The sequence below is a fragment of the Teleopsis dalmanni genome, chromosome 1 (genome assembly GCF_002237135.1).
Source record: "Teleopsis dalmanni isolate 2A chromosome 1, ASM223713v2, whole genome shotgun sequence".
In the NCBI taxonomy this organism is placed as follows: Eukaryota; Metazoa; Arthropoda; class Insecta; order Diptera; family Diopsidae; genus Teleopsis; species Teleopsis dalmanni.
Window position 1 is genome coordinate 82,726,856 of NC_051846.1, and position 12,706 is coordinate 82,739,561.

Below are 12,706 nucleotides of genomic sequence, written 5' to 3' on the forward strand. Positions count from 1 at the left end.
AAACATAGTAAAAGAATGTAGAGAGGCAATTAACGAGTTAAATCGGTTGGCTGACATCACCCTCATCTGGGTTCTTGGATATAGGAACACCGAAGAGAACGAAAAAGCTGACAGTTTAGCCCGCTCTGGTGCTTCCCTGTATATGTCCCCTGTGGTACCGGTTTACGAAAAATCAGCAAAAAATTGCTGAGGTATATGGAAGTTATCTAATGGCCTACCACTCCAACCAACCAACCAACAACTTCTACTCTGAGAGATATGAGCAATTTGTAATAAATTTATATATGATGTGAATTATACTTCGTATAACTAAAATTTTTTTATGATAATGATGATCCAATAATAGTGTCAAATGTTTTATTCTCTAATTATTTTATTATTAATTTTGTATTTAATACATATATTTATAATTTATTATTCATATTTGAATATGCATACATTATAAATATTTTATTATTAATTTTTAAATATTATTTATATATATATTTAGTAATAGTTTTATTTTTTTTTTTTAAATTAATAAAAAATTTGGTAACATTCAATTAAATACACATTTACAAAAAAGTTAATTATACGTTTATATATTATAAAATGTATTACATTGTATTCTATACATAATAATTGTGTTGTATATATGTGCATGATTATGTCTAAAACATAGTTTAGTTATTTGTACATACACTACTATTATGTATTATTACATACTACTTACAAGCCTTGAAAAATCTAATGTTGTGGAAAGAAGAATACTGAGCTGTAAATCACTATAAATACGTATATAAGTACATACGAATCTATTTATGTATATATCGTTTATGCATTCATTATATATTGAAAGTTCATTGCCTTTCGTGCTCAAGCATCTCAGAACTGCAAAGCAGCCAAACAATCCCAAAGAAGCCAAGGTCGTTTCGGTTTTGGATGCACTTAATCAATTAGTGTGAAGCGCAGGTGGGAAACCTGCGGCCATCTTTTAATGTGTTTAATGACCTTGCGTTGAGAAGTATAATTTTATGGTTTTCATAATAGTGGCCATCTTTAGAAATGAATTAAGATCTAATTGTTGGAAAGTATACGACACTTCTGTATTATATTCTAGAAAATGTTAGCCACCTCCGTTCAAAGTTATTATTCAATATATCTAATAAGTGATAACTATTGTTTAGAATTTTCCTTAATCCTAGCAAAGACTGAAAGTGCGAAAGTGCTTAGAATTGCGTCGATAAGTGCCGACAATGTGCAATTGGAAAAATCGAGGCACCTGTTTTCGGTTAGCATGAAATTAACAAAATCCAATCAATAAAACTAAGAGAAAAAAATTAAAATTGGCAAGTGATGGAAGTTTATGATACTCGCTTACAATAGTCGGAATAGGAAAAAAATTACTAATACAGAGCTTAAAAAATAGACATTAAAATAAAAATACAAAGTGAAGATTGAATGAAAAGGTAAAAAAACTTTGCAAGATCACAATTAACATTTACCATGAAGCAGGTCTTCTGCGGAGATTTCTATTAAAATAGGTGCAGCAGCTCTGTTTGTTTTGTACTTTGTTGGCAGTTCGTTAATAATTTTTAATGTTGCCAGTTTTATTTTTATTTTTTCTTATTAGTCTCGTTTTTCTATTTTCTTTTCTTTTTGTATTGAAGCTGCTAATTTATACTGCTCTGCTAACATCCATTTTGATGTCTTGAGATGCATTTGGAAACAGTTCATAACATTATTTGCGAATTTCTAGTATTTGCATTTGCTTTGTGGAAATCTCTTAGGCGGATCCGTTCAAGCGATTAGGTTTTTACATATTTTATTGCAGTCAGTGGCAAATATTTCAAATAACTTTGAATAAACTTTTGCATTTTATTGTTCAATATTATTACAATTTTTAAATTTATTAAATGTTAGAGGTAAAAATAGCTGCTTTCAAGCATAAAGTTCAACCAATAAATTAAGTTAATTTAGAAAACAGTTATTTCCTTTAAATGGAATAACAAATTTTTAAGGTGAAATGAATGGACTGATTTTATGATTAGTCGCAATACTCGTACTCGAAGGTATAGAAATTTTACCATCACAGAAATACCTAAATTATGTTTGATCTATGAAATATATGTCTTACATGTCAGTTACTTAATTAACAATTAATCTAAAAGAAATTTGATAATATTATTGTTATTAATTAAATCTAATTAATGCTGATATATATAATGTCTAAGATATATGAAATTCATTCATAAATTTTATATATTATTTGATATATATAATGTGTAAGATATATGAAATTCATTCATAAATTTTATATATTATTTGAACTTTATATATAAAAAAGTGACGATTTCAAGCAACTTATATTATTCGAGTGAGTTAGTCATTTGCAAATCCATTTTTTTCAGTTTTTCATTTTAAAAATCTTTAGCTTAAGTAGGACTTTGACAAATCCATATTTTACACGTAGAAAGACATTTTCATAATTGAATAGAATCAAGTGGTCTATTTAGGGGACTGATTATAGAATAGAATCCCTCCCCTCTTTCACAAAACATAATACAAAAATTTAGTGAACTTCAAAAACACTGTCCGAAAAAAAGTTTTCCAATTTAGTGCATCACTTGCTTGATGTTTAAAATTGACTCTACTTACTCTACTCTATTTAAGCAATATATTAGCTTAGAAAATACTTACATCATTTTTTATCAAATTTGAGTCAAATAAATCTTGTGTTGGTACAAGTATTTCGATTAGTTAAGGTTAGCTTATACCGGCGATCTCAAGGGGATCCACTTAGGTCTATTGGCCAATTGTGTTACCGTATGTATAGGAATAACGCAGAGTTTAAAATCACCTAGAACTACTAGAGAAGCCCAAAATACTGTTCAATGTCAGCTCTTGTAATTGATCAAGGACATCAAGAAAGAAGGATCCTAACGTGTTAAATCGCTGCACTCAGTATTTCGACTAACATGTCGACTAACATGCAGTCTGAATAAAATTATTGCATGTAAGGACAACTTGGGAATACTTATATTTCTATAATTTATAAATATTATATTATATTTTATGAATTCTTCACGTATTTGTTATTGTTTTATTTACTTTCCAATTAAACAAACTATACATAAATTTTATGAAATATTAATTCAAGTTTATATAATCCATATATCTAATGAGTATTACAATTTATGATAATCTCATCCAAATAATTGCCATAATTGGAAATTTAAGATATGTTATCTCTCGAACCTTCTAGCATGCTTAATTTCGTCTAATAGATCCAAAGCTAGTAGATCACCAAATTATTTTATGAGGGTTATAACGTGTCATTGTCTGATAGGTAGACGTTCTGCTATACTCAGAGCTTCTTCAAATAACGATGGTCTTCTTTCGTTTCTCATACTAAGAAAATTCTATTTCATTTGAAAGTAAACAAATATAATTCCATATTTAGAGTTTTCATGAATGTGTTGTTTGTGAACTAAAATCTTTAATTCCTTCTGAATTGATTTTGTTAATTTAAATCAGTACTCGTAATATACGTAGGTCATATTTAGTACACTAACTAAATTTGATTTTTATAGTTCTGAAGTTAAATTAAACCTATCATCTTAAATATTTACGATATAGGCCATGTATTTCAACATAAAGTTAATTGTGAAGATCTTGAGATATTGACATATGTTTACTGAACTTTATTTCTAAGTATTAAGCATTTGAATAAATATATATATATAATTTTTTTTTCAATTGTTAAATAACCGAATACTTTTTTAATTTCAGTTTATAAATCAGTAATCTAAATCTCAACCATGAATCAAGATAATCCGTATGCGGTAAGTGAAAAATATTTTTATTGATAGTATGTATAATAAATCTAGATTCTAGTTAGTTCTCTTAATATTAAAACCAATTTTGTTTTATTAACTAATATTTCTTATTCAAATTACCACCGCCAATTTTATAGTGAGTTTTTATAATTTCTATGAAACTCTATTGCAACATTATTGCTACTTCGGTACTCCAAATTTGTAGAATCGCTAAATTGGCACAACTTTATCCGAATAATAACTAATATCACTAAATGGTTAATTATACCTTATAATTAAGTCATAAAATTACAGAACTTGTAAGACCTTTATGTGACACAATTCAATAAAAATAAAGTGACTATAAAATAAAGTATTCTCAGTCAATACTAACTGGTCAATTATTGCCAATTGTTAAAATCGTCTATTTCATTTAGTTTGAGATTAAACTAATAAAGTAGTTATAAAATTAAAACCTAAATTAATATACAAAAGATAATAATAAAACATGGATTATATAGGTTATGTGTATTAATAAAAATATATATACATATCTATATATATACATATAGAGTAAAGAAGAAGTGAAATGAGAAGAAGACCCATTGTGAGTAGTGAGTAAAAGACTCATTCCACGATGGTTACACAATGAACTTTTATTTTTATATATTTTTGGAAAATTTTAATATTTGATAGTGATTCCAAAATTTTTTTATGAATAGCACACCCATCGTTGCTTTATTTTGGATTCAACTAATCTTATATTTCTTCGTACAATTCTCATCTCATGATATGACAGTGAGAAATAATTAAATATATATAGATTTATTTAAGAATGGATGAACCATTTGATTTCGATTTATTTAATTAACATTTAATATAAAAAATAAGAAATTTAAAAATATTTAAAGATTTCCACTGATCTGCTAATATGGACGTCCTTGCAATGCTTTTTCTTCTCTTCTCATCTCTTTCTGTTGAGAAACGCAACCTTGTCTGTAGCAATCTTAACTGATGCAGATATCATTTTAAACAAATGTATAATATAGATTTATAACACATTATTCAATTTTATACAATATCATATTTTAAACATATATCTATATTTTTCCACACATTTGCAATGAAAATAGACTACGCATTTTAAATGTTTGTAAAATTGTTTTTAAATGTTAACAAGTAATCAAGGGAAGTGCTTAACTTTCTTTAAAATTAAGCAAGGAAAAGTCCTTAACTTCCTTAACTCAAAATAAAGCGGCATATATTATTAATTGCCTAACTAAACTCTTTTTATATTAATTGCAAAATAAACTTTCAATGCTCGGTTAAATTTATATAAACTTATATAAAGTACGATGAATAAGCATAAAAGTCCTTATTAACTGGACCAAATATATTATATTATTATTATTTGCTTGGTGTATTTACAATGTATTTATCTACAATACATTGAGTGAAGAAACCGCTCTTAGTAAGAGTATAGAATGAAGAGTTTTTCCATAAGTGTCTGTCAAGAGCCTTTTGCCAGATTTCGTTCCATGAACCAAACTGCCGATGTTCAGCGTCGCCTACATGAACCTTGAGACTTCCACTCAAATGGCAGTGTTATCTTTCCAGAGTGCTTGTCCTATTCAATGCCACTTCCGGCTTTTAAACTCGACTTCTATTGGTACATTACCCGTGGCCAAAAAATTTTAAGTATATGACGGTGACATGTATTGATAAATACTTGCAGTGTCTGCTGCATACGTTCATTGACTTTTCACGTTTCAGATCCATATAGAAAAATAGATTTGATGCTGGTGTTAAAGTATTTCAACAAAATATAAGCTAGAGATGAGAAGTAATAATCATCAACAACAAATAATAATCTAGTGTTTAGCAACTCTAACCATTGCCACTGGGTCCCAAGTTCAAATCCCTCTAAGACCAAACTATTAATATACAATTTAAAATTAATGATGTTTCTATCGTCAGTAATCAGTAACACAAACCATAGCATTAAAACCGCAAACAAAGAGATTAAAGGATCTTTTTATAAAAATTTTTGATATTGAAGAAATTGTTCTGTAAGTTTCAAGGGAGTCCTCTGATACATTTTGTCTGCTTTAAGTTTTCAATCGCAGGCAGAATTTGTTTGCTTTAAGAAATTTTTTGCGTATATATCTATCTACCGTAAGTGTCAATATTTTTTTATTACAAAATGAAGAAGCATACAAATCACTAATTATTCATAAATGAAAACTGTAAATAGTAAGAAATAGTAAAAAATCAACAAACACTAAACTTTTCCAGATTGGCGAGGTGTAATTTTAGTCAATTATGGCCAACACTTTTTGGTGGTCCATGCAATTTACTCTGTGCTTTATTTGACCGATAAAATGTAATACGCCGAGTGTTAACATTTTAGTACAAAATAACATAAAACATTTGCCTTTGATGACGAAAATAGTAGAAAACATATTAAACACGCCCGTTTTGCATACTAAGTTTTCAGATTGGCACATCCAAGTGTTTTGCGTATAAAACAAAATTTATTATCGCAATTTAAAATGGGACAAATGTCATTAAATTTATGAGCTCAGACCATAGATGGCAGTAATAAAAACAAGTGTTCAGATGCCTTAAAATAGCACCGAAGTCAATCTTTTGGGCGCAATTTCCTTGTTTTTGATGTGCGCATCTTCATTCCTATGGTTGTTGTTGTTGCTGTTGTTGTTGTATAATTAATATTATTTACATAAACGAAACAAATTAAAAAGAAAAAAAAAATAATATTTGAAATATGATGTCATATTTTGCATTAAAATTATTATTATTATTATTTTAATTATTATTATCGAGTTAGCATTTATTACTAATATTTTACTGCGCGTTTGCAGGCTCTTTTGTTCACTTGCTCAAGTTTGAATTAATTTCGTTCGATTGGGTCGGAATTTTAGTCGACGAGATTTGGCATTTTCAGCGCTCAAAGTAGAAGAAAAAACTTCTTGCATAATTTAAAGAAAACTTAAATCGAAGAAGATGCCAGCCACCGAACAATCGAAATACTACACTAAAATTACTATCATTCCAGTAAATGTCGATATTTGAATATTAATTTCGGTTAAGCGTATATTTTATTATCTTAAGCTGATTTCGGTTGTAGAGAAGAGTCGGCATCGCTCATAAGTGATTTGATTTTGTTGTGATTACAGTGGGGCAAGTTAATTAGAAGCGTCCGCGGAGAAGCGAGGCATATTTAATAAATGCGAGCATTTTAATAGGTTTTTGACAGAAATGTTGCCTTATAATGAAATATTTGAAAATTTAATTATAATTTGAAAATATTTTTTTCATTTTTTCTTCATTTTTCCACCCATTTAGGATTATTAATGTTTTCGTGTTTTTCTAGAGATTAAATAATGGTTGAAATAATTTTAAGTAGGTTATCACAATTAATTAATTGAAAAACTAATAACAAAAACGAAATAAAATAAAATTTAAATATTTGGGTGTGAAATTGTTAGTTGATTCTATAAAAAATGTCATTTTATACATTTCGTACAAGGAAATAAAATTTAGAATTAACATTTTGAAGAGTGAAGAAGTTCTCATAAAACTTATATTGTTCTTGTAATCAAAAAGAATATTTCTATCATTTGATTTGCAATACTTATTCCAAAAATATTTTAAACCATTTCAAATTATTTTTTGTTTTAGAAACCACAATGCGGTTTCAGTCGTGATTATCCATATTATCCATATGACTAATTACCATTTCACACCGGCTTATTGTTACGTTACTATTTTCAACTAACTATTTATTTGTTAGTGGAAGTATCTCAATTTAATCAAGTTCATGTTGTTTAAAAAACACTTTAAGATTATTAAAGTTTATTTCCGATATTTTCTCAGAACACATGGAGACTATTAAAGTGAGTGGCTGCCGTTTGTTTTTAAAGAACGAGTATATATGAAAGAATGTTTCCTTTTTCATTGTTTGATTAGAGCTGCTGCTCTTCAATAGCCAGAAGCAAGAAACTAGTGCCCACGAGTCACCTGGCTGCACTGTTCATTCAGCGATAAAATTAGTTAAGAAATACAGTAAGTAATATTTACATTGGTTAATTGACAGGCTTTTAGATAGCGTCCTTTGCCGTCCCTCGGTTAGGCTTTTCTATTTCCGCTTTTCTAGCGATGTCCCCGAACATGGGACACAGGAATATTGTTTTATTCGTTTAATGTGCTTAAGCTCGCTTTGATTTGTTAAATATTTTAATGTTTAAATTCATAAGTTAAATTGTAACTTGCTATGCGATAGTAAAGCAATTCTATCTAACATATAGCAACTCTAATTGACAGTATATTGGCGATAGTACAGAAACGCTGTCCAATAGTATAGCCCTCTACTTTTACATTAATAAACTGCATGGTTATCCAATACTGAAAGAAGAATTACATACCAAATTGTTGAGAACGGTTAACATTTACCAATTACTGAACATAGCTTACCTCTTTCAATAGTTGATAACGAATCAACTTTTGGAGTACTGAAATTATTGCCACATTTAGACTATGACTTTCCGAAATTGTCAAGAATTTGCAAGTACTGAGATTGCTGCAAAGAGGAGGAAAGCAATCCCTTTTCAACTAACGGTTCAATATAACATCAACATTCTACTCAGGTCAGTAATAATAATTAATCAAGAGACTATGTTCTTCACATAATATAATACATACATTTAGATGTATGGTTGATTTAGCTTTTAAAAAATTGGATGATATTCTCATTTCCAATAACACAAAGAGTCAAGAAACGATTAATTAACGATTTTATTTATAAAATTTTTCCTTGAAATTAATGGTCAGCTATTATGACATCACTTCAATTATTAATAAAATACTATTAAGTAGCATTTTACTTAATCTTGGTATAATTTAGGAATCAGTGGATCACCATTATGTGGAATCATATTTTACTCTGTACTTATTTATTTAGCGTCTAAGATTTTATTTGATCTTGAGTAATTTTCAAGGATTAATTTTGGTACAATAATTTTCAATGCTTGCTACACCTAATGAAGTCTACAGATTGAAAATTTATGTACTGCATGGATGCGTGTGTGTGTATTAAAAAGCAAAAGGAACATTGTGAGAAGTAATTTATCATTTATTTCGCTATTCAAAATTTACATATAAATTTTTTACTTTCGCTGCAAAAACTTTTACAGAAATTTAATCTTCAATTTTACTTAAGTGTGGCGTAAGCTGCTTCATTCGACTGTTTCCTTTTAATTTTGAGTGTGTAGAATACTTTGCATATCAAAACATTCTGATATAGATATTACTTAAAATGTAATAGTTACATTCGTTTTTCTCTTTAAGAAATATATCCCTTGCAAAAATCAGGTAAAGACAGAGATGTTTCTACTCTTTCAATTAACTGTTCTCGCCATTTATTTTGATTACTTCACCCAACGTTCTACAAAATTGATCATAGCTTATTAAACGGGTTGTTTTAAATGAAGAAACTCATAAGATAAAATAGTTATTAATTAACTAAATTGTTTTTGGTAAGACGAAAAACCCTTCTTTAAAAAAAACGTATTCATTAAATATTTTTTTTTTATTTTTAAAATAATAATAATGAGCAATTTAAGTGTACAAAACACACAATTTTGAACTCTGTTACTTTGGTTGCATCTGCAATTTTTAATTATATGGCAGCATAACTATATAAGCAAGTCTCGGTATATACATACTTACATATATATATATATACATATTCACATAATAGATAACATAACAGACATAACACTGTGCGTACCCGTACACGTCCATGCACACCTATAAATATTTCTGCACTTCGTTTAAGTGATTTCTGCCAAATTGCATTAAAGACATTTACGTTTGCAGTTAGCTCAGGTGGAGCATTAAAAAGCACTGTTGTTTTTGTCTTTTTGTTGTTGTGTTTTTTGTTGTATTTTGTTGTTTGTTGTTTTTGTTTTTGTTTTTGATTTTTATATTTTGCCATAAACCACTTTGCATCGTTTATTTTGTGTGCGCTGCGCGCAAGCACACTCTACTCCACTCCATGCACACTTCACTCACCGCACTTGACTCGACTTCTCCGATGCTGTGCAGTGCAATTGACCGCAGTTAAAGTGCTCGCAAGATGCTGCATTTCTATTTGCATTTAATGTTACCTTATGCTGCTTCATGCTGCAGCCCATTTCGGTCATAAACATCTGCGTAATGGATTTTTTCATATTTTCGCTAAGCTATTAGACACTATTTTTCAGTTTTTAACTATTAACTACGTACAAGCATCTATGAACTTCTTTAATTTTTATTTTTATTTTTTTTTTCTTTTTGCATATTTATTTTTCATTCAGTTTACGAATTGTTTTTTTATTAAAAACATTTATGCACACTTTTACAAGCCTTCATATACCATACGTAGGAATATTTATGCATATAAATTTTTTTTATTTCTATTTTTTTTTTATTTTTGTTTTTACTTATTTTTTGGTAACCACCTTCCGTGCTTCATATTACGGCCGCGACTTCGTGTAAGCGCTGTCGATAGCACAAAGTAAATTAATTACAACAAAGGCGACTGCATACAAGTGCAACCGCTGAAGAAGAAGCTCAAGCAGCAGTTGCCTTGCTTTGCTTTGCTTTGCTTGGCAAATGTTTGTTTGCAGTGCAAGCTTAAACAAGTACAAGAACAACAGCAATACTAACAACTACAACAATAACAACAATCCCAACAACAACAATGAAACAACGCAGTGTATGGCTAATATATTGCTTATTTGTTTTTGTTAAATAAGCTAAGTAGAAAATATGACAGCTTTAAATACAAATTGAATTTTATTTCGCTTTATTTACTTGTTTTAGGTTTTTTTTTTCTAATTTTAGCCAAATTTCATACGCATCGCCTCAATGAAAAAACTTTTGATAAATCAAACCAAGTTTTAGCTGTTCAAGCTGCCGCACTGTGTAACTTTTGACTGCATTTGTAATTGTAATTATTGTTGTTGCCATGAGACTATTAACTTGTTATGCACCGTCCAGGATAGTCATTTTCCCCACACATGTCAGACCAAAAAGAAGAGAAAAAAATAAACAAAGCAAATTTACTTAACAAAAGTCACATCCAGGAAAACAGCAACCAAAACAAAAACAAAATTTAAAAGAAACAAATGCTTTTTTATTGTTGTTGTTCACCACTTGCCGGAGTGGTGAAGAAGTTACGCTGAGCATGTTGGAATTTTGTGGTCGGTCATGTTATGGATGATAACTCAATTAGAATGTTAAATTTATGTTCACAACAAGAAATTAACTTGCAATTAAAATATTGAAGAAAGATGCAAAAAATAAATGCAAATAAAAATGTTATATCTGTAATTACGCACAGAAGGTTTAAGCAAAAAAAACAGTTGAGTACTTTTGGAAAATGATTTCAACGGAACACATACATATATACATGAGTTCCCAGTAGAAAACGGATCGATCCATCATCGAAGACGTCTTCAAGACATGGATACATACATGAAGACCGATCGATCCAAATGTATGACGGTCTTCGAAGACATTTTCATACAAATTAGCCAAATGTCTTCAATGAATTTTTGTGTACATGTCTCGAAGACCGTCTCGAAGACCATGTCTTGCATAACGGACGCATTCGACAGAAAGATGTGCGCTCTTAGTGCAGTGCTCATATAATTTTTTCACCCTTTTTTTATTTCTACTCTTTTTTTGCGCTCTTTAAATTTTAAATAAATTTCAATTTTCTCTTTAAATAAGTAGAAAGAAATTATTGTATTTTGTACTTTTATTTATTTTGTATAATAATTTTTTACATTACATTCAACATTAAAAGTTTTAAAAGTAAATTATAAATTTTATTATAAATTATTATAAATTTTATTAAGATATTTAAAATAAATTAAATTAAACAATGAAGCTTAAAAACTAGTTAACATAATGAAAATTAATTTAAATAATTAACTTAATATAACTTAGCATATCTAAAATTAACTAAAACTAATATAAAAGAATTTTTATTATTTCGCTATCATCAATTGTTGAAGTTTTATATGTTTTCAAAAGCGTTGAAGAGGATTTTGGTACAATTAAACCTTCTGATCTTAAGAGTTCTAAAATATCATTACCACAACGCCTGTTAATCCTGTGTTTTTTAAATATAACAGCTAATTTTTCACAAATGTTTTTAGTTTTTTTATTTTCAACATCCTTTGTTTCGTTTCTTAAATAACTTTCAATGGAATTATTGTCTTCAATATTAATATCAATATATTTTCCAGGAACTAAGTCACTATTTAATTTGTTTTGATTTAATATCTTTTTTTTTAATATTTCATAGTTTAATGATTTTGTTTCTTTATTCATTTTGATTTTTTTAATATTTATTTCACAAATGTTTATTCACTACACTTCAAAATTATTGCGTCACTTCATTTATAAAACATAGCGTCATCTGAGGTAAAATTCAAATTCGATGCTATGAACACTAAAAATGAGAGAGAAAGCAAAGAAAGAGTATTTATATTCATGTTTTGAGCAATTGTTTTGCAAATTTGCTTGAACATGCGGACGCAGTATCAAAGACCGTCTTGAAGACAATATCTTCGAAGACCACTTTTTCTACTGGGTTCTTCTGTAATTCTTAAAAGATTTTCTTAGAAATGATTTAATTAGTCCAGTGGGACTATATATTATTGCACGATACAGTTACTTATTATATTTAGTTAGAAAATGAAGTAAAAAACATTTCACTAAAAAAATAGAATAATATCCCACTCTGATATCATAAATTAGTAAATATATACATTGTGACCGAAAAGTTTCCGGAAATTTTAAATAAAACGCAAAATTCTTAATCTTCATCAATATTT

General features: G+C 28.4%; 1 protein-coding gene across 1 annotated transcript in view; it reads left to right on the forward strand.

The window, feature by feature from the left end:
• Nucleotides 1-3,761: 3,761 nt before the first annotated feature.
• LOC119668421 (knirps-related protein) overlaps nt 3,762-12,706 on the forward strand; it is a 55,369-nt gene continuing 46,424 nt past the window's right edge. Inside the window, exon 1 of the mRNA XM_038077920.1 lies at nt 3,762-3,824. Within this exon, the coding sequence (XP_037933848.1) occupies nt 3,801-3,824 (24 nt within the window). The 5' untranslated portion in view covers nt 3,762-3,800. The remainder of the gene's footprint in view (nt 3,825-12,706) is intronic.